Source organism: Chiloscyllium plagiosum, unplaced genomic scaffold, assembly GCF_037043375.1.
Source record: "Chiloscyllium plagiosum isolate Xiang-an unplaced genomic scaffold, Cpla_swu_hap1 HiC_scaffold_6, whole genome shotgun sequence".
Taxonomy (NCBI): domain Eukaryota; kingdom Metazoa; phylum Chordata; class Chondrichthyes; order Orectolobiformes; family Hemiscylliidae; genus Chiloscyllium; species Chiloscyllium plagiosum.
Window position 1 is genome coordinate 110066433 of NW_028270144.1, and position 26671 is coordinate 110093103.

The 26671-nt window shown below is 38.3% G+C and overlaps 1 protein-coding gene across 2 annotated transcripts in view; it reads right to left on the reverse strand.

Annotated features, from left to right (window-relative positions):
- Positions 1-7925: 7925 nt before the first annotated feature.
- Positions 7926-26671, reverse strand: part of ube3a (ubiquitin protein ligase E3A) — a 67948-nt gene continuing 49202 nt past the window's right edge. For both annotated transcript variants that reach the window (XM_043692269.2, XM_043692270.2), the window contains 7 exons: positions 22780-22924; positions 20154-20359; positions 19481-19645; positions 18161-18316; positions 17986-18059; positions 9763-9906; positions 7926-8703 (listed from right to left, as the gene is read on the reverse strand). In XM_043692269.2, the coding sequence (XP_043548204.1) occupies positions 8583-8703; positions 9763-9906; positions 17986-18059; positions 18161-18316; positions 19481-19645; positions 20154-20359; positions 22780-22924 (1011 nt within the window). In that variant the 3' untranslated portion in view covers positions 7926-8582. The remainder of the gene's footprint in view (positions 8704-9762; positions 9907-17985; positions 18060-18160; positions 18317-19480; positions 19646-20153; positions 20360-22779; positions 22925-26671) is intronic.

Consider the following 26671-nt stretch of genomic DNA (forward strand, 5'->3'; position numbering starts at 1 on the left):
AGCCTATTGCCTCTTCAAAATGGTCTTTTTTGTATGAGACAGCGAGCACATTAAGTTTGATCTTGTCCTCTCCTAATCCATTGAGATTTGTCTAATACTTTGGCCCACCAAGCCTCCAGCTAAACAATGTCATCAACTTTAATTTGGACAGGTAACACTGATGAACCGCATTTGTTACGATCCTTTACCATAACCAACCACCATCCCAAATCTCCCTGTGCTGACATATCTACAGACTCCAAATTGTAAACTGGTGAAAGTGAATTTATGTCTTCTGTCGTTGACTTACCTTGACATTGTATACTGGATTCACTTTACTACATTATGTATACTGTAAGGTCAGTACATAAATACTTCATAAAATTTCAAAACTAAATAAAGTTCGAAGTCCAAAGAACTTGTACTTCAAAATCACAAATTATTCAAAGTGTAATATTGTTCAGAAAATTTATGACAATATAGACATTTACAATCCTTTATACTGAAGGAGATAATTCCATTCTATCAATGTATTCCAACTGTATGTTTTGCTTTAAAAATATTCATGTAATAAAGCAGAACTGTTTGATGTTTCAAATGGGAACATATTAGAACTATGTAAAGAAAACAATTAAAGTAGTTGTGATTTTTCCTTATTCAATTGCAAAATTAGGTTGAAGTCATGAAATATCCCAGGAGTTTGGTGAAGTCACTGGCCATAAGGCATTATTCCAAAAACAAACAACAATTACTATAACATTTTTGATGATGGAAGAAACTGGAAGTGAACACTCATTCCAGAACTGATGACAAGAAAATTGGCAATACAATCTAGCAAACTATTCATAACATAATTTTGCTATCCCTACAGAATGAGTCTAGTAATGTTTTAAAATAAAACAAAATGGTATCCAACATCAACTTGTTCAAAGGCAAACTTAAATCCCTAGGAAAAACAATTTACACCATATAAAACCATGCCACAAGGCGGTGTTCACAAACTGCTGGCCCTGACAGGGACAATTGGAAGGTGAAAATTAATATGATCAAGTCATCTGTAAATGACATTAAAATTGGTAAGCAGAGAAATAGGATATCAGTGATCAAACTGGACAGGGTAGTTGCAAATGAAATTCAATCCTGAAAAGTGTTAAGTATTGGAGGGCACAATAGCAAGTAGAGGGTCCTTTGTGTGCATATCCAGATTGTTAAAGGCAGCGGACCAAATAAATAACGTGATTAAGGCAGCACATAGGATGCTTGTATTCTACACCTTGTAAATAAAGGCAATATTAGGGTTGTTATGGTGGGACAGCGTAAAACACTAGTTAGGCCATAGGTACTTTGTGCAAGTCTGGTCACACTATAGAAAAGATATTGTTTCATTAGAGTGGGGGCAGAGGAAATTTACCAGAATGCTGCCTGGGTTGGAGAATCTGAACAGTGTACAAAGACTGGATAGGTTGGGGTTGGTTTCTTTATAACAGTGAAGGTTGGGAGGGGCCTGAAATAAATGTAGGACTATGTAGCGCAAAGGAAGGGTTGATAGGTAAACACTTCTTTAATGGGTCAATAACCAGGCATATATTTAAGGTAAGCGGTAGAAGGCTAAGAGGTCAGTTGAGGTTTTTCACTCGGGTAGTAGGAATATGGAACACTCTGCTCGAAAAATGGTCAGAAACTCTTGTAACATTTAAGCAGTATTTAGATAGTAATCTGCCTCCAAGGTGATGGGCCAAAAGCTGAATAAATGGGCTTAGTGTTGTCTAACAGCCCTCCTACCCACTTTCTGTAGAAAACTTCCCTTTTTCTAGAAAGACGACACTTGGGCAACACTACATCAGAAATAAATATGCTCTGTTACATGGCAGAAACCACGTTCTGGCCTCAAACAGTCCCTTACAGATAATTCCTCTGATGGGAATTGGTTAACTTGAGTTGATTGATGGCTGGTTTACACTGCAGGTTAACACCACAAGCATACATTCAATTCCTGTAGCAGCTGAGATTACCATGATGGTCCCACCTTCTGAACCTTGCTAGATGCTTGGTGATCCTCAGGTTAAACCAACATCAGTTGTCTTTCTCTAATTACAGAGCAGTCCGATGATCTGGGAGGACTTTGGTGACTTAACCTTTTTATTCCTCTAAATTTTGCTTTACCTCAAAAGGGAGAACACTTCTTGATAAAGGTAGACAAATCAGCTCAACTGGGCTTTCTACTTGCAGTTTGCATTGCTCATAAGTCAAAGTTGTATTTGAAGACCTTAAGGTGGTATCCATCTGTTTAATTCAAATCATCCTACAGCAGCACTACCTTTCTTTCAAGATTTAGACCTTGAAAGCAGCTATCAGGATGGAATGATAGGCTCCTTGTCCCAGCCTCTGCTTTTTCCACAATTTACCACATCATGGAATTCACATCTCACCCGAGTCCTGAAAAAAGTCTCCCGAATGATGGATCGTCAAACCTCCATAAGTTTATTATTCAGGTCCAACAAGCCTTTTCAAAGTCAATTTTCATAGTCACAATTACAGAGGAACAAATGTCTTGCAATCTGTTTAACTCTACTTATTCCTCACCAATATAACCGTATCAAATGAGTCACTGTTTTTTACCTAATTCATATCAACTTATCTGTAAGCACTCAAGAGTAGTTGATATGTCAAGACAGAATTAGAGATGATGAATAAGAACGGTCCAAGTTAAATAATATTGGAATATAGAAATTTACAGTACAGAAGGCTATTTGGTCCATTTTATCTGTGGCTATCCAAAAAGAGACCTTAAGCCTAACTGCATTTTCCAGCTTCAGCAAACCCTTTGATTAGCCTAATACAGTTCATGAAAACCAATAATGGAATTCCTTAAATTACAAAACTGACTCAGATTGAAAATACTGAATCAACTGGTAGAACAACCTAGCTATGCCTGGATAGCAACACCAGTGTGATGGTTAAGTCAATTTAATCAATTTCAGCCTTTTGGTTCCACAGCACCACAAAAGCTCTTATCGCTCAATGTATATTCAAGCCCGAGAAACATTATTGGAATTAGTTAGCAGATGCATGAAAATCACAACGCAGACCTCAAGCTATTAAATTCCAAACCCGCCCCCCCCCCCCCTCCCCCAGATGAGAGGGGAAAAGTTGACAAACAGGGTTATCAGACAAGTCCATGTAATTTTAAAGCAGCTCATGTTTCTCCAGGGGTCTGCTGTCAGCAATCACGGACTTACCAGGAAGCCTCATTTTCAACAGTTTCAAGGACAAAAGTGAAGGGGCAATCTGGCTGTACATTTGAACCAATTTCTACAGCTTTAATAGAGTAAAGGAATTATTTCAGAAATGCAGGAGGTCCACTCACCTTTATGTTCTTTACTTATGTTGGGGGATATTGGATTCAACTAATAACTGAGTGTAGATTTGCTGTTATGGGTAATCAGGATCTAAAGATCATTGCACAAGATGCTCTAAATAATTGTAACGTTTGTGTCAATATGGATATATAAACTGCTTGGTTGGTTCAGTCAAACAGGTTAATGGGGCAATTAATGTACTCATTGATAACAACCCTGGCCAAATCCATCTGATAATGGTCCTGATGCATGCCTTCAGGGCATTCTTTGGAATGTTTTCTCACTCAGTTATCTGCATGGAGTATTAAGAAATAGACTGTCATCGCTAAACCCAGTGATTTAAATGGGTGAATTTTGATCAGCCAAAGACCAAAAAGTAGACTCAATGTGTCAGATAATTGATTAACACACAAACACATTACAGGCACAACTGAAGTAAGTTTACTTGCAATTATGAAGATAATGCAAAGGAAAATAAATCAGTGATTTAAGGCATTTTCGTTTGGAAATATACAATGTGGGTTTCAATTTTATTACTTAAGACTGGCCTAGCCTACTATCACCCCTTCTAATTCAAACAATGCTTGCACAATTTCTATGCCAAAAATATTCCCAATACATATTAAGTTTGAATTGCTCATATTGTTGCAAATGGGACAATAGTTGGAATAAAAGCTAGATTAAATCTTTGCAACAAAATCTAGAAAGCCCAAAATTCACGGAATGTTCACGTACATTAGTAGACTGTACTATTGCTGTAAGAACTAAATAAATTATAGCACTTTTAAAACCCAAGGATTTTATTATTGAGAGAATATTCCATTCTCTTTAGCCTGAAACCTCTATTCGTCTGCAATTTTTCAAAATGATAAATCCAACAGTATTTTTAATGCTCTGTTTCAATGTCTGGTATCACAAAGAGTACAAGCTTTAACAATTTTGCAGGATTGGCTGGCCCAATTTAATAGAAAAAAAGTGGTAACTTGTGAAAAGTTTCTGCAAACCACACCTAGGTAAGGGTATTTTGCATATTAGATTTGCAAAATTTAAATTAGACGCTCAGGATGAGACAGCTGAATTTGAAGAAATGTTATGTCAACCCAAAGTATAAAGTATCCCATTTTGCCTAACAGTAAAGTTAAGACAATGTCGAGCTCCTTACAGATGATCATATAAACCATGCAATGGAGGGCAATTCTAGACAGACATCACATAACTACTGAATAAATTAAATTAAGCATGGAAAAATTCATCGATCATTGTGCAATTACGTTTACAAATAAAACAAAGTTAAGAGCAGACATATTTAAATTTTCACATAGACAGTAAGTTAAAAATATAATTGAGTAAAACAATTATTATACCAAAATAACTGCATGTAAACCAGTCACTAATTTTTAGCCTTGTTAAATTTGACAAAATATTGTATCTGCATAACACATTTAATAATGGTAATTCAGTATTATATATAAATGGGGCCAAATTAAACAGCAAAACAATATTAATGCTGCACTTGGTCAATTGATGAGTCCTGGTAAAATTAAAGTTATAGGAATTGGAGATGTTCCACCAGTTGGAGTCAGCTTGCAGCACAGAAGTAAAATGGTTATTGTGTGCAAGGGCAAACATCTGTCCCAGGATGTTGCTGCAGAGGTTTACCATCTGATTGATCAGTACAATTCACATCTCCGTAGATGAAGCATACCATACCTGAATGCAGCAAGACCTGGTCAACATTCAGGCTTGAGCAGTTAGTGGCAAGTAATATTCACATCACAGATTTTATTTTATTTTATTTTAGGGAATGACTCTTCATCTCCAACAGGAAAAAAATCTAACTGTGCCCTCAAGAAATAAAATTCAACAGCATTGTTATCACTGAATCCCCTATCAACATTCTCATGACTAAGACCATAACAGGACCAACCATATAAACACTGCAACTACAAGTATGGGTCAGAGGTTGGAATTTCAATGCAGAGTAACAGGTATATCCCTCTACATCTCCACAGAAGTTTATCCATTATCAACAAGGAGCAATTTAGTAGTGTGCTGGGATACCCTTTTCTTTCCTGAGTGCAACTCCATCCCTTAATCAGTTTGATACCCTCCAGGACAAAGCAGACCTCTTGACCAGTATCCCATCCATCATCTGAACTGTTTACTGACTCCATCGCAGCACACATTGCAACAGTGGGTATCATTAACAGAATGTACTGAATTAGTGAGCCACTGCATCAGCAGCTTCACCACTTCTACTACCTAAAAGGACAAGGTCAGTGAACACACAGAAACATCATCGGCAAGCTCCCTTCAAAGCCATGTAGCAGCCCAAGTTGGATCAATAACACTGGTCCCTAACAGTCATTGGGTCAACATCTGGAACTGCCTCTCCACCAACATCATATGGAATGCAGTAATTCAAGAGAGCACTGCCACATAACCACATTTAATGGCAAATAGGAGGCAACAGATGCCAGCCTTGTCTGTGAAGTTCACATCATATGAAAAATTTTACATATTTAAAGCTTTAGGCTGAACCCTGAATATACTGCCATCAACTGAGGTTGCATTTATTTTAGTACTCAATTTATTTTAAGCTTTCACTAATTTTAACATTGCTGTGTCTGTATTCTATATTTGCAGTGTACGCCAGCATTAGAAATTCCAACACCATGTCACATGGCAAATTTTGTAATCTAATACACATCGAACAAATCTTAAATATTTCAGTAACTGATTAACCACCTAGTAGATGAATGGAGTCTGGAGGGGGCAAACTGGTCATGGGTAACTGAAAACAGTCAAACACTGAATCTAGTAATGGAATCCTTAACTATCTTAAAAACTGAAATTAAACTGAATAAAGCTATTCCAGAAAATATTTCCATCAAATAGCTGCAAGAAAACAGAATGGTGTGTAGACAGTTAAAATGCATAACCAAATGAGACAACTGAAAGGGAAATACTTATCTGGGAAATTAAGATTTTAAAGAATATTGAGAAAAGGCACACAACCAGAGTTACCAGCAAAGACTCAATGGACAAAAAGATGTGTGTTTTACGTCATCTATAAAATGATAGAGCTGCCATGACTAACAAAATTGTTGATCAGATGCAACAGGCCAGATGGCCTACTCAGTTTACTGTAATTTCATGATAAATTAGGTATGTGACAGACTGAGGTGTTAACAAAGTGTCAGACGTGGGGTTGACCAACAGAAAGATGTAACTTGCATAGTTTATTTTTACATGCATTTCTTTAAGCTTCCTTGGATTATGTGGAAAATACTTAAAATAAAAAGTCAGACCACATTAACCTTAGTCGGCAAAAAAATGTCTGACTGAGCAAGTTTCAAGTTTGCAATCAGACCTTATCAACTTTGGTTGCAACTGTTTACCAGAATGCTTCATGAAGTGTTCAATTATGTGTAAAAGCAAGAAGAAATGCAACATATTAACCTTATGAGAAGTTCAAAGCAGATGAACAAAAATGCAGCAAATATAGTTCAGTCTATGATCAACATTAAAAAAGTGCTTGCAAGAATTATCCATTAAACACCACAGGAAAAAAAAAAATCAGACAGCAAACTAATGCACACAAAGCCATTAAGATTTTACTAGCACAGATCGCTACCATATGACTGAACATCACTGAAACCTAGATTTCAAATCAAGCCTGAGCAGAGTGATAAAACACCTCATATTAGCAGTTCCGAAGTGTCTTAAGAATCAAAGAGAATTCCAAGGAGGTCTAGTTATTTCTAACATGGGAGAAAAAAAGATGGTGGGGGAGGTAAGTTAAAAGTTCAGTGCAGGGTACAACAAATCTTTCAGTATAAAATAACGTTTTTAAATTGTAAAGGGGCAGTAATGGTTTCCGTCAATCCTTCACTGGAAATTAACCTCCAAATTCTTAATTGCTTTTCTACACCATGATTTACTTGCAATCAACACTATGTTAACTTTTAATTCTATTTTACATATAGAAAGATACTTTATCAAATATTTTAAACTCTAGCTAATTTGAGTCATTTATTGTGCCAGTAAACAGTAAAGAAATTGTTTTAGTCTGTTTTATTTAGTATCATTCATGTTAACATCCTTTGTTCATTTGTCAATGAGTAAAAATTGTTTAAATAGTGCTGTTAACCTTATTTCGTCAGCAACCCACACTTTGAATATCATATAGTATTTTGAATGCAATCAGCCTTTTCTCCTTTAGAATTAATGCAATGCCTATAGGATTAAACACAGTGTTGTCCCTGTAAATTGTTTAGTTAGGTACAGCACATGAGAAAAAAAAAGTTAGAAAATTCCAGAAATTTGTTGAGAGAATCAAAAGCTGAAACTTCTGCTCCAATTCTTGCAAGGACATTTTCATCTACTAATTCCACGTAATCTTTCCAACTAATTTTGCAATAACGTTGGCAATGTGTCGAGCATTGCATGTGGGTTTGTTCTCCGAAAACATCAAACAAGCAGCGGAAGTTTAAAAAATACAGTCAAACCCAGTGGGTTAGCGATCCAGCACGGTAGTTTAAAAGTTTGAACAGAAAATATATTTCCAGACTTGAGAGAACTACCAACAGTGAAGTTTTTCTTTTATTTTTTTTCTCTCTAAAACCTTCTAAGCATTGTTGTGCTGTAACTAAAGCAAGATTTCAAGAACGCAGTTAACATTCCAGGTTCTCCCTTCCATTTTTATTCGATTTACAGGTAAGTAAAAATTTGCTCTCTGGGACTAGAACAGCAGCACTTGCACCAAACCACTTCAAAAATTAAGTTCCAAAGCAATGCGGGGACTAGGGATTGAAAGAAGTAAAAAGAGTGCATCCAGAACTGAGTGGCTACAAGGAAATAATAGTACATATTTTAAAAATACATTGATCTTAGGAACGTTATTTGGGAGAATTTGATTTTCCTTTCATAAATTCAAAAAAGGCTCATTTCAGTAATGTAACAAACGTATGATTGAGTAATTTTTTTCTTGAACTTTAAAATAAATATTCAGAAAAAAAGTTTACTATACATACAAGCAAATGATATGAAAGTCACACTAACAAAAAAAAAATTTGTTCGTACAAGTTGCTGAAATCTGCTGTTCCAGCCCAGTGTCTGCTGGAGGAGAGGCACAGACATGGGTGACTATTGTAGATGACTGTCATATGGCCTTTATATAAAAAAAAGGGGCACTGACACCCATAATTTTACTTTTCATCACACGCTTTACATTCATATCTTTTACAGCATGCCAAATCCTTTGGCATAGGTAATGGCCTTTAGTAGTCTCTCATTGAGCTTTTCCTTGCTGCAATACTCAGGAAGTAGGAGGACATTAAAACACGTGTGAGATGTTGGCAACCTGGAAGAGAAAAAGTGATACATTAGATACAATAACAGCAAAACAGAACAAGCCATGCTGATAGTTCACGAGGATTGCTCATTATAAGTAATCAATATTTATTTATAAATGTGTGGAGTTAATTTGAAGACTAAGTTTGAAGTTAAAATATTTGAGATAAAGGGGGAGTTGCTTGCATGCAATCGCCATGGATCAAGTTCGAAGTCAATGGAATGGAAATCTAATGCTTTCAAGCATTCTGATGGAGGTATTCAAAACTCTAAAGAGCTTTGGTGAGACACATCAGGGAAAATGTACTGTTACTGGACAATGGCTCAGCAACAAGAGGATCTAAAGTTATGACTCGCAAAAAAAAAATTATCTTTGTTAATGGCATGGGGTGTTCTACAAGAAAAATCCCATGAAAGCAAGAACCTCAAGTTTTTGATTGATTTGGATAATTATTCGAAGATAAAGATTTGAAGAAGGTTTCAGAAATAGAGCAGGCCTAAATGGTTTTTCAGAGTCAATGCAAATGGATAAGCAGAATGTATATTTCGCATACTATAAAATTCAACAATTAGAGGTCGAACCAAACCTTCTTTATTGTTTTGGTTCAATGCCACCTCATACAGTTACATACAGTGACCTTTGGAGGAAGCCTTCTTTGTATAGGTTTTATATTATAGGCTCAGTATGTGTGGTGACAAGTTGAATGCATTTAGTTCACACCCCTGCAGGGCCCCACTGGAAATGTTTACAATTACGTTAAATTAACAAATTCTAACACAGCTAGAATCTTAACAGCTATCAATACCAAAAGAGAAATGCACAGATGTTCAAAGCTGGAACCTGTGAACTTTAGTGAAGAGATTTTTTTGGAATACAAATGCATTTTGGAATGATAACTGATAGCAGCATAGCTGGCTAGAGTTAAATGAATAACTCCAACAAGGGTGGGTTCAAACCTGTACCAGCTTTGCTGATGTATGACAGCTGCCATATAACTAATTGGCATCTCTTCATTTAGAGACTATGTGCCTTCATGGAATAAACCTAATTCACAAAGGGATGCATTACCTGTCAGAATCTGGTCCGTTCTTTGCGATAATCATCTTGAGTTTTCCAAGGCCACCAACTGGTGCTCGATCTGTGCCTGTTGTAAACTGCAGGAAGAGTCGTTTCTGCTCGTCTGTAAATGCGTGGACAATTTCCCAGAATTCCCTGATAAAATGTGTTTTGTTAACTTTGTGGATTAATCTCTACATTTATTAAAATACAAATAACTTAATTCTTTAATAAGCTTACAGCACTCTCAAATTCTGGCTATATTTTGTTTTGAATACTTTTAATAATTTATCTTGGAACTTGCCATTTGTGAAATAATGAGGCTTGTAATAGCATTATTACAATTACCTCGGCGAATGTCAGGAGGACATTATTTATGAATTTATAACAACAAAATGGAAGTACTTTTCTACTTTTTTTTTAAAAGCTAGAAAGGTACCACATTAGTGCATTAACTCAACTCCGAAAGCAAAGGTGATCCTACTTGGAAACTATACCAGGGAATTGGGTTATTATAGCAGCGTGTTTTTGTGGTCTTAGAGTTCAGATGTCGGATCTGTAAAATTAATTCACCGGATGAGAAATGGATGCTTTATTGGATTGAGTTATTCTGTATGAACTTTGTTATGCCACTCTTCGCGATCTCTCTTTTAAATTATTATCGAATATAAATCAGTTTTCTACTTTCATAAAATTATAGAACAGTGCATCATGAAAGATAACTCAAGTCTGCTCCAACCCAAAGACCAATCCCTATTTGTTCTCTATATCGCTGCAAATTTTCATCAAGTACATCAATACACCTTTCATGGTCCTTTGCAACGTGTAACCATCACTATCAGTCAGTACATGTCAAACTCTTTGCTGGATAAAGATTTTGCCTCAAGTTGCTTCCAGTACTTAAGTAAATCGTTATAAACTTATATCCTCAAGTTATCCCTTCAGCCAGTAGAAGAGTTTCTCCCAATTTCCACAATCTAAACCAAATTACTTTTTAAACACTTATCAAATCTAGGAGCTGTTTCTGCTCGAGGGAAAAACACATTTTTTGACTCAATCCATTGAACTCATCTCGGGGACTATTCCAGTGAATCTCCTCTGCACCGTCTCCATGAGATTCATGTCCTTCCTAAGTACGATGCACAGAACTGCAACCGACACTGGAGCTGGGGCCAAAATAATAATTTACATAGGTTCAGGACAACTTTTGTGCCCCCTCTATTTATGAAACCCAAAATTCCATGTTTTAAACTGATTTTTTTTTAAGCTTACCTGACACCTTCAGTGGTTTGGGCAGAAATATCCTCCTGTCTCCTCTTTTTAACCAATTTAGAAAATTTGTTTTATGATTCAGAAATTGCTCACCTTCTCTGTCCAACTCAATAATGGATAAATTAAAGTATCCTAACATTACATTTGTTCTTGAATCCAGTAATTCATTTGAAAATCTCACGCCAACTATTTGATGGCTTATAAAATATCTTAAATAGTGCGAAAGACTTTGTTTACTGCACCCAAGTAGTGCAATTCAGTTTTTTGCCCATCAAACCATTCACACTTTCTAGTACTTCAACAATTTTCTGAAGCAAGAATAACACTTTCTCCCCCCCCCCCCCCCCCCCAAGTATAAACATTCAAACCACCCCCCATTCTTTTTGAGCAAAACCAGTTCTCTTTACATCATAAACCTACAAGACCTAGAGCTCACCAACATGATTAACTGCATTTCATGCATTTGCTAACTTGGGTCTCTTTGCATTGGCTATGGATCCCACCTAATTTTGTTTTATTCATAACTGTCTTGCGCAGGTCTATGAACTTTGTTTTACTTTTTAGACACAACTTTATGTCCAATTCTACCAAAACAGTTTAAATCTACATCCAGAGCACTCCATAACTTGCCCAAAAGGATACTGGACCCACCTCCACTTGTTCATCTTAAACAGGTCTCACCTACCAAAGAACTCATACCAATATCTTTGGAATTCAAAACTTGCCCTTCACTCATCACGTCCAAAACCTCTGACTTAGAATAACCTATTTCTACTGCTTAATACTGGACATAAATAGAGAGATCAAGGGCCTGTTTTTAACTTCCCATATTCTTAACTCTTGACTGCAGGATCTCCACATTTTTCTCAAGTCATTAATTCTGACCTGAATTACAATGTCTGATTCTTCAGTCCCACCAGAAAATGTTCTGTATGCTCCTTAGCAGTCAGAAGGAATCATACAATAACTCATGATGATAGAAGACATACCTGTCTGTCCCTATCCACTCAGCCCCACTCCTACGCTGGACTGTACCTTGCTCTGTAGTCCTTTGTTATTGCGTGTCAGGCTCCAAGCTCACTTCATCAAGGTGGTGTCAGTGGCATTCTGTGATACTGGTTTGAGGGTGCAATACATGGGGCAATGCCACATTTATTGCCTATTCCTGGTTATTGTCGAAAAGGTGGTGCAAGCTACCTTCCTTGACCACTGCAATGCACTGGCACAGGAACAGCCACAGTGTTGCTATGGAATGAGGTGGTGACGTTGTTCCAAATCAGGGTAGTGTGTGAACTGTCAGAGAACTTCCTGTTCCCGTGTACTGCTCTGGCATTACATCTTGGAGACATTATCCTAAACATTAGATCCCTTCTTTCATTCTGAAATCCAAACTTGGAGCACTGATCTACTGTTTAACTTCAATTTTGGTGTTTTGCTGCACCATGACCCTTCAACATTGTTTTTTAGTTAAGAATCTCTCTAGACACCTTTTTGTTTATTCATTCATGGAATGTGAGTATTGCTGGTTGGACCAGCTTTTATTGCCCAGCTCTAGTTGCCTTTGAGAATGTAGTGGTGAGCTGACATTTTGAACCATTGTAGTCCATGTGCTGTAGGTAGACCCACGATGCCATTCGAGGGAGATCCAGACTTTGACCCAGTGAAGGAAGTGATATATTTTTAATTCAGGATAGTGAGTGGCTTGGAGGAAAGCTTACAAGTATTCTCATGAATCCTTGTCCTTACAAATGGAAGTGGCCATGGATTTGGAAGGTGCTGTGTCAGGGGCCTTGGTGGCTTTCTATAGTGCATTTTGCAGATTGTACACTGTTGTTACTGTACATTGGTGGTGGGAGGAGTGGCTGTTTGTAAACATGATGCGAAGCTTTGTTTTGGATGGTGTTAAGCTCTTGAGCATTAGTGAAGTTACACTCATCCAGGCAAGTGGGAAGCATCACCCTCTTGACTTGGGCCTTGAAGACAGTGGACAGGCTTTTGGAGTAGGAGGCAAGTTATATGCTGTAGGATTACTTCCTTCTGACCTGTTAAATAAATGTTTGTGTCAAGATTGTTAATCCTTCGATAACTGTGAAATACCTGCACCCTAATACAAAAAAAAAGCAACACCTGCAACATATACACAGGTACAAATACAACATTATATTCCAATTCACAAACTGCTTTATGTTCATTTCCACACTGAGCTAAATGGTGTGTTTAGTACATTGTAAACTTAAATACGGTGCTTCTAAATTATTGTAGCATATTGTAGCAATATGTGAGAAGAACTGACTGAATTCAAATTCTTACAGGCAATTTCTCATATTTCAACTGCTTTAAAAAACAAATACTCAAATAATAAAACTTGTTTAATTGTACAACTTTAGAGAGGGTATTCTATGACCAATTTTTAAATATATGCTATGATAATTTTTTCTCTGCAAGTTACCTCTGAGCCAAGAAAAAATAAACTAGAAGTGGTTATCAAAGCAGCACTGTTAAATTTGCCAAGTTTTTATATATATAAAATGGTGTTTCTTTTGTTTGCAAAAATTAAAAAACAAAATAAACTGATTAAAAACATTCATGTCAAATATAACATTTGAAACTTGGGTGCAAAGCCATGCAGAAAATCACAAGGTCAAATTTCTTTCCATCGAGTGAGATTTCTATATTAGTTGATCAATTGGTAGTTATTTCACTTGCTGTATAAGAATAAAGATTAGATTACCTACGGTGTGGAAATAGGCTCTTCGGCCCAACTCGTCCACACTGACGCTCCGAAGAGTAAACCACCCAGACCCATTTTCCCTCTGACTAATGCACCTAACACTGGGCAATTTAGCATTGGCCAATTCACCTAACCCGCACATCTTTGGATTGTGGGAGGAAACCGGAGCACCTGGAGGAAACCCACACAGACATGGGGAGAATGTGAAAACTCCACACACAGTCGCCCAAGGCTGGAATCGAACCTGGGTCTCTGGTACTGTGAGGCAGCAGTGCTAATCACTGTGCCACCATGCCGCCCAGGATATTTCTATGTAACTGTACATTCTTTCTTAGAGTACACAACCACAAGTTGGGAGTCTGATGGAACAGGGCATCTTACAGCATATTTATTCTCCACTTAAGTTTTTAAATTATTTCTCCATGATGCTACTGTAAGTGGCACAGCAAAGCCAAAATGACATCTGTGACCTCAGTGAACAAAATTAACCATGTATCGCATTATATCAATGAGTGGAAAGAATAAGGATTGAAAGAGTTTGTAAAAATCAGAGGTGGAGAAGTCTAATTCAAATCAGGTACTGAAATAAATAAATAAAATGCTACAGAAGACTGGAATCAGGTGGGGATAAAAGGCCTGGTGTGGTGCACAGGGAGAGAAATTTGGCTCTTTATAACTGCCTCAAACAAAACACAATTTGGAGCATTTGTTGTCAATCTCTAATTGCTTGAGAAGGTAGAGTCGCCAGCTTGAATTGTTGCTGTCTACGTGACATAGATACAATCTCCCAGACTCGTCAGAGAAGGAGTTTAGGATTTTGACCCACCAACATTGAAAGAACAGTGACATAAGTTCCAAGCCAGGACAACATGTAATTTAGTGGGTATCTTGCGGATGGTAATATCACCAAGCCCATGATACCCTTGTTTTAGGTGGTATAATTTAGAAAACAGTCAAAGAAGCTTTGTAGATGTAGAGCACGGAAACAGGCCCTTCGTTCCAACTCGTCCATGCTGACCAGATATCCTAAAGTAATAGAGTCCCATTTGCCAGCAGTTGGACCAAATCCCTCTAAACCCTTCCTATTCATATACTGATCCAGATGCCTTTTAAATGCTACAATTGTGCCAGTCTCCCAACACTTTCTCTGGCAGCTCATTCCATACACACGTGAAAATGTTGTCCCTTAAGTCCCATTTATATCTTTCCCTTCTCACCCTAAACCTATGTCCTCTAGTTCTGGATCTTGTCTATTTATCCTATCCATGCCCCTCATGATTTTATAAACGTCTATAAGGTCGCCCCGCAGCCTCCGACGCTCCAGGGAAAACAGCCCCAACCTACTCAGCCTCTCCCTATAGCTCAAATCTTCCAACCCTGGCAACGTCCTTGTAAATCTTTTCTGAACCCTTTCAAGTTTCACTACATCCTTCCGATAGGAAGGAGAACAGAACTGAACACAATATTCCAAATGTGGCCTAATCAATGTCCTGAACAGAGGCAACATGACCTCCCAACTCCTATACTCAATGCACTGACCAATAAAGGAAAGCATATCAAATGCCTTCTTCACTATCCTATCTAGCTGTGACTCTAATTTCAAGGAACTATGAACCTGTACCCCAAGGTCTTTGTTCAGCAACACTCCCCAGGACCTTACCTTTAAGTCTTGCTAAGATTTACTTTTCCAAAATGCACCCTCGCATTTATCAAAATTAAATTCCATTTGCACTCCTTAGCCCACTGACCCATCTGATCAAGATCTGAGTTAACCTTTGCTGTCCACTGCACCTCTAATTTTGGTGTCATCTGCAAACTTACTAACTATATTTCTTATGTTCACATCTAAATCATTTATATAAATGATAAACAGTGGACATAGCACCGATCCTTGTGGCACAACACTGGTCACAAGCCTCCATTCTGAAAAGCAATCCTTCACCACCTTGTTGCTGTCTACCTTGGAGCCAATTCTGTCCAAATGGCTAGTTCTCCCTGTATTCCATGAGGTCTAATCTTGCTAACCACTCTCCCATGGGAACCTTGTTGAACGCCTTATCGAAGTCCATATAAATCACGTTGATTGCTCTGCCCTCAATCCTCTTTGGTACTTCAAAAAAACACAATCAACTTCGTGAGACATAATTTCCCACTCACTAAACCATGCTGAATCTCTAATCAGTCCTTGCCTTTCCAAATACATGGAAATCCTGTCCTTCAGGATTCCCTCCAACAACTTGCCCACCACCAACGTCAGGCTCACAGGTCTATAGTTCCCTGGCTTGTTCTCATCACTCTTCTTAAATAGTTGCACCACATTAGCCAACCTCCATTCTTCCGGCACCTCACCTGTGAGTATCGATGATGCAAATATCTTAGCAAGTGGCCCAATAATCACTTCCCTAGCTTCCCACAGAATTTTAGGTACACCTGATTAGGTCCTGGGGATTTATCCACTTTTATGCATTTCAAGACATCCACCACTTCCTCCTCTGTAATATAGACATTTTTCAAGATGTCACCATCTATTTCTTCAAATTCTGCATCTTCAATGTCCTCCTCCACAGTAAACACTGATGCAAAATACTTGTTTAGTATCTCCCCATCTCCTGCGGCTCCACACATAGGCTGCCTTGTTGATCTTTGAGGGTCCCTATTCTCTCCCTAGTTACCCCTTTGTCCTTCATGTATTTGTAAAAACCTTTGGATTCTCCTTAACCCTATTTGCCAAAGCTATCTCGTGTCCCATTTTTGCCCTCCTGATTTCCCTACTGCCTTTATACTCTAAGAATTCACTCGATCTATTCTGTCTATACCTGACATATGCTTCCTTTTTTTTCTTAATCAAAACCTCAATTTCTCTAGTCATCCAGCATTCCCTATACCTACCAGCCTTTCCTTTCACCCGAACCGGAATATACTGTCTCTGGACTCTCATCTCATTTTTGAAGGCTTCCCATTTTCCAGCCGTCCCTTTACCTGTGAACATCTGCCCCCAGTCAGCTTTTGGAATTTTTTGCCTAATACTGTCAAAATTAGTCTTTTTCCAATTTAGAACTTCAACTTTCAGATCTAGTCTATTCTTTTCCATCACTATTTTAAAACTAATAGAATTATGGTCGCTGGCCCCAAAGTGCTCCCCCACTGATATCTCAGTCACCTGCCCTGCCTTATTTCCCAAGAGCAGGTCATGTTTGGCACCTTCTCTAATAGGTACATCCACATACTGAATCAGAAAATTTTGTACAAACTTAAATTCCTCTCCATCTAAACCCTTAACACTATGGCAGTCCCAGTCTATGGAAAGTTAAAATCCCCTACCATAAGCCCTATTATTCATACAGATAGCTGAGATCTCCTTCCAAGTTTGTTTCTCAATTTCCCTCTGATTATTAGGGGTGTCTATAATACAAGCTCAATAAGATGATCACCCTTTCTTATTTTCTTAGTTCCACCCAAATGACTTCCCTCAATGTATTCCCAGGAATACCCTCCCTAAATACAGCAGTAATATGCTATCCCTTATCAACAATGCCACTCCTTCTCCTCTCTTGCCTCCCCCACTCTCTATCCTTGCTGCAGCACATGTATTAAGCTGCCAGTCCTATCTATCCCTGAGCTATGTTTCTGTAATTGCTATGATAGCCCAGTCCCATGTTGCCAACCATGCCCTAAGTTCATCTGTCTTCCCGGTTAGGCCTCTTGCATTGAAGTAAATGCAGTTTAATGCATCAGGCCTACTTTGTTTTCTGCTCTGCTCCTGCCTGCCATCACTGTTTGAATCGCTCCTTTTCCCAAATGTACCAGTCTCAGATTGATCTCTTTCCTCACTATTTCTCTGGGTCCCTTTCTTTTCTATATTTTTAGCTGGAGTCACTGGGAGTGCCTCAATATTTGGACATTTCCAAACATCTGAAAATGATTGGCTCAGAATAAAGTCAGTTAGTTTGTATTTTGTTAAGAGTGGTTACCACTTCACTTTCCAATGTCAGGAATCTGTAATGAAACACCCGCAATGATTTGATTCCTGAATTGAGTTAGGAAAACTATATTAATGTCACAGCCTTAGGGCAGCATGCAAAATGAGATCAGTGGCATTATAACATAGGGGGCCAGAAACCTGCCAAGAGAACCAAAAACTGGAGGAATGATTCAAAGATGAGAAAGTTACAATGTTAGCTATGCTTAAAAAATGGCAAACATAAAAGTTAGGAATAAACGTCAAGTTATACCTTATAATACGGGAGTCCTTGGCATATCCACCATCATACTCTGTAGTATCTTCAAGTGCTTGAAAATCTAGGTTCTAAATTTGAGAGATCTCTCTTTACAATCAAATTTAATATAAAACGTTCATGGTGTCTAATCCAGAAAGTTGAATGTGTAAGGATTTTAATACTGATTTACCGGACTTCCACAGACTAGTAGCTCGATCTCCTCCGGTCGGAATAAATACTTTAGTGGTGACTCGTTGGTTACCATATGGAAACCTCTTCTAAAGGCTCTAAACTGCTTTTCTACTGATTTGTTGAGAATATAATCTGTATAAAGGTCAACAAATTCCTGTTTGGTGTAAAATAACATCACATTAGATCCACACAGCATAATAGCATGAAGTCGGTATTTCCACAATACAAATTTAACATTCAGTTCTGCTAAAATCATAAACGTTCATCCTCTGGCTCTTTAAGCAACTCAAAAATTTTTGATCTCTGATCTTTTTACTGTGACTTCAGAACTTAAATTCAGTGCATGAAATTCATATCCACTTTTTGGGACTGTTCAAGATGAGCATTGTTGGAATCATGCCCAAATTCATGAGGAAGAGTTTGTATTTGGAAGGCTCAACACAGGAACCAGAACAGTTCACTGAGCTTGTATTAACTTAAGTGGAACAGACAATACTGGAATTGTCACAAAATTCCATGTATTGCTGATGGAGGACAATGAAATAATAAAAAAAATTATTCATTACACTCACGTGATATTGCTCAATTAATCGAAGAAACATTCAGCTGAGCCCCATCTACTTTGATCTCTCAAGTTCTGTGCTTTTCTTCCTTTATTTCATTACTTGTCTTACATTGTGCTTGACCTTTCTTTTGTTCATTACAGAGGAACCTCGATTATTCAAAGGTCATGAGCGGGGAGTATTTCGTTTGGTTAATTGAATTCCGGATAATCGAATGCTGGATAACATAGTTTAGCCGAGCATCAGGACCTTACAATCTTGCCGGATTATCCGATGTTCGGATAATCGAATGCCAGATGACTGAGGTTCCTCTGAATACTATCACGTTCCCCAATCTTCTTTCTGGTTTTGTTTTGGCCATCCTTTCTCTACATCTCTCCTGTTTCTGCTCTCACTTATCATTTTTCTCATTTATCCATTTAAATGTTCCTTTTTTAAAAAAAATTCAGGCAGTTAGCAGGTGGCAGCCTCCATACATCAGTTCAAAGGTGAGTTATGGGAATGGATATTCAAGAGTTGGTACCGTACGTCAAAAGCTTTTTAAAAAAAACAAACAGCCTTATGAAGACCAGGAGGAGGGAGGTTACCTCACTCCAGATCACAGTGCTGTTAGACCACTTGGAGAAGGAAATAAACTACCTTTATTTCACACCATGTTGCATCAGGATTCAGAACTGTCCGGCCACATTTACGCTGTAGCAAATGTAACAGCATTACTCCCTATAATTTCAAGCTGAGATTTATTCTAACATTACCTTTCTGTTTTCATTTGTCACTGGAATCTGATCCCCATTCTCCCTCAAGTTACACATCATTGGAGTTCCAAACAAGTCAGTTTGAGATATCTGGAAAGTAATCATCATGTCATCCTCTACGCTGCCATCGTACTCAACAAGTTCTTTTAAACTCTGATGCAGGACCTGGGAAAGAGTTATTTATTTGTTATAATATTTTATGGTATTTTTGATAGCACTTACTTAAAAACCTAAAGCAACATGTATAGTATTCACATGTAACGTACACATTGCTGATCATTAAACAGCACCTGAAGTACATATCTTGGCACTTGAAGTTGCTTAAACTAATGACTTGCTAATTTGAATCAAATGCAAAAAGATCTTTTTTTTATACAAATTCCTTAATGCATATTAGAAGATGCCTAACTGAGCAAAAATTAACTGAATTACAAGGGCAGCATGGGTTTCTCTTTTTGATTTGCATTTTACCACCTGCTTCATTTCCCTTTTACTTCAACTTGACCACTTAGCTGTCAATTCGCAGAACGCTGCAGATTAAGGGAATAAGATGAAAAACTAAGAAAATTAGTTGTGCTGCCGGGAAGAAGAATTCCCTATAAAATGCACTGGTTAAAGAGGTGGAGTTTGTTAGTTAAATAGTTTGTAAAATATTTTAAGGCATGTACTTTACCGGGTGAGAGTCTTCTAGGTCTCGGAAGGTTCCCTTTTTGCCCAACAGTTTTCTGTAAACGACCATAGGAAAATGCACATCCAGTATACAGTTGTTGTAAATGGCTAGGCCAAGAACTATGCCAATTAGAGTAAACTGTCCCTCAGTTTCAAATGAGGAAGTGTTGAACCAGAACAATTTTGTAGATTCGTCATATGTGAACATTCCTGGAGAAGGGGGAAAAAAAGCACAAACATTTTTTTTTTTTACAGTTTGAAAGGTTTAATGAGCCATGGAATGGTGAGATGTGGGATTTTCTGCAATTGTGTAGAGAGATCTCTACCAGAAGCGAGGAAGTTAACTAGGTAACCAATCAACTGAGATTGGTCCAAGACCAAACTAAAATTGCACATAGAATCATTTTGGCAATGAAGAATGAGAGGAGGCAAAGTAAACTAATTACGGCAATTTTAAAAGGGGTTGCAGAATATAGATGAGGGAGAAGTTGAGTTGATAAGACTGTTCAAACACACTTGGGATCCTTAGATTTATCAACGGAAGCAGAGAGAACAAAAACAATGAAGTTCTGCTAAACTTTCAAAAAACACTAGCTTGGTGCTACTGTGTTTAATTTTGGGCAACACATGGCTAAAAATTTGAACAGTAAAGGTTAAGTTCTGAAATATGCGATTAATACTTTTATCAATTTAAAGAGACTAGAATAGTATCAGGGAAAATGAACTTCAGTTATGCCTAGAGAATGGAGAAGCTAAAGTTTTTCCTTGGGAAATAGATCAATAGGCAACTCATAATACCTGCAATCATGAATGGTTTTGGTAAGTGCAGCAAGGAGGATCTGCTCATCCAAAGCTGCAGGCCAGAATTGAGACAAAACAGTTGAAAGGTGGTTGCAAAAAGAACCAGAAGTGACATGATTTAAAAAACACAATAAGTTCCTGCAACCTGCAATACATACCTGAATAGTTATGTTTCTGCCTTCCTAACTTAACTTTTTAGTAGTTACCCAATTTAAAGGGGGAAAAAAATTGGGACCCATGTAAGAAAATGGAGAGGAGGTAGGGATGCGATGAATTGGGCAGCTCCAGTAAAGTGCCAGCACAGACACAGTGGGCTGAATAACCAACTCCTGCAATGATTTGTTTTACGATTCACAACTAAATCTCTACATTTTATGGCTAAAACGCAGAACTAATGTTCAATAACTTATCAACTTACCAAGCAAACGTAGTTATTTTAAGGTCTTGTGAACTTTGAGAACTCCCAAATTCACTGCTCCCTCATCATCGGTTTACCTCTTATTTATTATATAATAATATTCTATTATTTATTATCTCTTACATTAATTGTAATAAGAAATAAGTATGGTGTTAGTTTCACTAAAAAAAATTCCGATGTGTTCCTTTTTTTTTAAACCAGCTACAAAAGATCAGCATCCTATTGGATCTCCTTTGGTCTCCCGGAGATACATACTTGCTCCTTCCATCTCAACCACAAATTCAGGATGTTTCTTTAGTTCAAATCCCGCATACTCAGTGAACAGAAAAGGTGTCCCAATTTCCTCATGGGACATTACCCACTTCTATTCTTCAGATAGGTAACCATGTTGCTTAAACATTCGTTCCAACCTGTTTCACCTCCATTTAGGCAACTTTTTAAATCAATTAGCTTTATCTAGATACTCCAAATTATTTCAAACTTAATATCAAAGTTTGTCTCCCATAAATGTTGCATGAAATAGCCTGTAATATTTAAGGTAACTTGGTCTTTTTTCACCAGGAGTCTTTGGCCCCTTTAATACATACATACACATTCTCAGAAGAATCTACAAATACAACTTTTCCTACATTCATCTCAGGTTCCCAACTATGTCCAGTTAGATTCAAAAACTTTACAGTTGACTAATGATCAGTTATTGGAGGGGGGAAAAGAGATGGCCAGCAAATCACTTAAAACATTTTCAGAACTTTAATTGGTTTGTCAACATATTATGATCATTTTTAAAGACCGCCATTTGATTTAATTATGCATGAGGAATTTACTGACTTTAACAAGCTATGATGTATCTGCAATTGGTCAGTTGAAAAAAACCCCACCAGAACTGGTTCTTTAGCACCTTACTTTCAGGTGCAATGAGCTGAGATTGCTGTTCATGGAAAAAATATTGCTGGATGAACACAATTCTCTCATCCCTGCAAGTTTGGTTTTCTCTCCTGAAGACATTAACGATATTTGGTTAAAGCTCATGAGCATTGGTCACTGCACAAGTAATTGTTTATACATGATTAACAGAGATTCAAGGGACATTCATCCATGAAGCCCATTCCAGCAGAGCACAATTATTTCCTCATCTGATGCCCAAGTATAGATACTTGCATCAGCAGTCACTAAATAAGAAATTGGAGTAGGGACCATCACTTGTTTTTGATAACGGGGCTTTTTTTTTCTGATTACAAAGGCTAATTGTGCTGCTGTCTGCCACTACAGAACAGAGGGATTCAATATAGGATTTTCCTGGTCGATATGACTCAGTGTTACACCATCATTAGCCACTAGATCCATATGGCAATTCTTTAAGCAGTATTGCCAACATGCCAAAATTGGAATACTACAAAATAGAAATCCATACCAATGTCAGGGTTGAAGATTTCTTCCACAACAAGCTGAAAAAACTCTTTGGATACACCTCCTTCGTCCACACCTTGTTCACCTTCAAACTCCACATACAGCTGTTTCTTCAGGTCTGCAGGATTTTCCATGGCAATCATTTCCAGCTGTTAATAACAGTTTAATATTGATGGATTAGTATTTTACTAATCTTTAAAAATACCTATTCCAAAATACTTCAGACTTATTCATTCATGCACACTGGGGAAAAAATCCACAAGGGAACAGGCTATTCCGGACTTAGTGCTATGTAATGAGCCAGATCTTTTCGAAACAAAGTAGATGAATTAATGGCACAAATCATCGTGAATGATGATGTGGTAGGCATCACACAGACGAGGTTGCAGGGGGGTCAGGACCGGCAGTTAAACATCCAAGGATTTACAATTTATCAAAAAGACAGGGAGGTGGGCAGAGTGGGTGGGGTTGCCTTGTTAGTCAAGAATGAAATTAAATCTTTGGCACTGAATGACATGGGTGGAGTTGAGGAACCATAAAGGAAAAAAACCCATAATGCGAGTTATATACAGACCTCCTAACAGTGGTCAGGACCAGGGGCGCAAGATGTACCGGGAAATAGATAGGATATGTCAGAAAGGCAAGGTCACAGTGATCATGGGGGACTTCAATATGCAGGTGGACTGGGTGAATAATGCTGCCGGTGGATCCAAAGAAAGGGAATTCATGGAATGCTTACAGGATGGAATTTTGGAACAGTTTATGATGGAGCCTACAAGGGAGCAGGCTAATCTGGACTTAGCGCAATGTAACGAGCCAGACTTTATAAAAGATTTTCAAGTAAGGGAACACTTAGGAGGCAGCGATCATAATATGGTAGAGTTCAGTTTGCAGTTCGAAAAAAAGGCAAAATTGGATGCAATGGTGTTACAGTTCAATAAAGGTAGTTACAGGGGCACAAGAGAGGAACTGACAAAAATCGGCTGGAAGCAGAGCCTACCGGGGAAGACAGTAGAGCAACAATGGCAGGAGTTTTTGGGTGTAATTGAGGACACATTACAAGAGGTTCATCCCAAAGGAAAGAAAGGACTATCCAAGGAGCGATTAGACAGCCTTGGCTGACAAAGGAAGTCAGGAAATGTATCAAAGAAAAAGAGCCTATAAAGTGGCCAAAAGCACTGGGAAATCAGAAGATTGGGAAGGCTACAAAAACAAACAAGAGGATAACAAAGAGAAAAATAAGGAAGGAGAGGATCAAATATAAAGGTAAGCTAGCCAGTAATATTAGAAATGATAGTAAAAGTTTCTTTCAATACATAAGCAGCAAACAAGAAGCAAAAGTAGACACTGAGCCGCTTCAAATTGATACAGGAAGGCTAGTGATGGGAGATAAGGAAATAGCTGAATAACATAATAAGTACTTTGTGTCAATCGTCACAATGGAAGACATGAGTAATATCCCAACAATTAAAGAGAGTCAGGGGGCAGAGTGGAGTATGGTAGCCATTACAAAACAGAAAGTGTGAGAAAAGCTGTAGGGTTTAAAAATTAATAACTCTCCTGGCCCTGATGGGCTACATCCCAGAATTCTGAGGGAGGTGTCTGAGGAAACAGCAGAGGCGTTGGTTGTGATCTTTCAAAAGTCACTAGAGTCAGGTTAAGTCCCAGATGATTGGAAAATCGCTGTTGTAAACCCCTTGTTCAAGAAAGGATCAAGACAAAAGATGGAAAATTATAGGCCTAGCCTAACCTCGGTTGTTGGTAAAATTCGAGAATCCATTGTTAAGGATGAGATTTCTAAATTCTGGGAAGTGCAGGGAGATTTTTTTTAATGCCAGTAAGGGTAAGACGATCAATAATACCCTGACTGGCATAAAATTCACTAAAGAGGAGGAAAACAACAACAAGCTGCAATTCCTAGATGTCACAATAGAGCAACAGCCAATGGGGGAACTTCAAACCAGCCTCCACAGGAAAACAACACATACGATCAAATATTGAACTGCAGAAGTAATCATCCCAACACCCACAAAAGAAGCTGCATCAGAACATTACTTCAACGTGCCCCCACACACTGCAGCACAGAGGAACTACGCAGAGCAGAGGAAAATCACCTATATAGTGTATCCAAAAAGAATGGGTACCCAATGAACACATTCTGCCGATTTCTCAGCAACAAACCCAAGCAAGCAGACAAAACGCGTCCAGAAGCCCTAACCACCCTCCACCTACATCAAAGACATCTTGGAAATGACTGCCAGACTACTCAGACCCCTTGGCATCATGGTAGCCCACAAACCCACCAACACACTAAAACAGCAGCTAATGAGCTTGAAAGACCCTACAGACAACAAGCAAAACTAATGTAATTTACAAAGTACTGTGCAAGGACTGTAACAAACACTACATTGGATAAACAGGCAGAAAACTAGCCACCAGGATACATGAACATCAACTAACCACAAAACGACATGATCCTCTCTCACTAATATCCTTACAAACAGATAATGAAAGACACTACTGACTGGGACAACACACCCATCTTGAGACAAGCCAAACAGAGGCACACACAAGAATTCCTAGAAGCATGGCATTGCGACAAGAACTCTATTAACAAACACATTGACTCGGACCCCATTTACCATCCCCTGAAAAAGAGAACAGGAAATGACATCACCATAGGAAATGATGTCACCACAGGAAATGACATCGCTGACCCAAGGAAACTCAAACGTATAAATAGAAATCAGGAATCACCAGCAGTGCTTTGTCCAGAGGCTCACTGAAGATGTTACCTAGTATGGTGACGAAACATCTGAAAATGAACCTTCCAGCTTAGTGAGCAAACCTACATCGAGGTAACAAGTAGGTTAGACCAGGGAAACCCAGTGGATGTTATCCATCTAGACGTCCAAAAGGACTTTGATAAGGTGCCTCACGGGAGGCTGCTGAGTAAGGTGAGGGCTCATGGCGTTTGAGGTGAGCCACTGGCATGAATTTAGGATTGGCTGTCTGACAGAAGGCAGAGTTGGGATAAGAGGTTCTTCCTCGGAATGGCAGCTGGTGACAAGTGGTATCCTGCAGGTTTCAGTGTTGGGGCCGCAGCTGTTCACTTTATACATTAATGAAGGAGGGACTGGGGGCTTTCTGACGAAGTTTGCTGATGATACGTAGTTATGCAGACAGGTAGGTAGTGCTGAGGCTGCAGAAAAATTTAGACAGTGTAGAAAATTCAACGTGAACAAATGTGAGGTCTTGCACTTTGGAAAAAAGAATACAGGCATTTTCTAACTGGTGAGAAAATTCATAAAGCCAAAGGATCTGGGAGTGCTAGTCCAGGTATCTCTAAAGGTTAACTCGCAGGATGAATCCGTGATTAAAAAACCACATATAATGTTGTCATTTATCTCAAGAGGGTTGGAATATAAAAGCAGTGATGTGCTTCTGAGATTTTATAAAGCTCTAGTTAGGCCCCATTTGGAATACTGTGTCCAATTTTGGGCCCGACATCTCCGTGTCCAGCGGATATTCACATGGATAATCCCTGGAATGGTAAGCCTAACATTAAATGAACGGCTGAGGATCCTGGGATTGTATTCATTAGAGTTTAGAAGGTTGAGGGGAGAGCTAATGCAAACTTACAAGATAATGATTGGCTTAGAAAGGGTGGACACTGGGAATTTATTTCTGTGGGGGGGGGGGGGGGGGAGAGAGAGAGAGAGAGAGAGAGAGAGAGAGAGAGAGAGAGAGAGAGAGAGAGAGAGAGAGAGAGAGAGAGAGAGAGAGAGAGAGAGAGAGAGAGAGAGAGAGAGAGAGAGAGACTAGGACCAGTGAGCACAGCCTCAGAATTAGAGGAGGTAAATTCAGAATGGAAATGAGACATTTCTTCAGCCAGA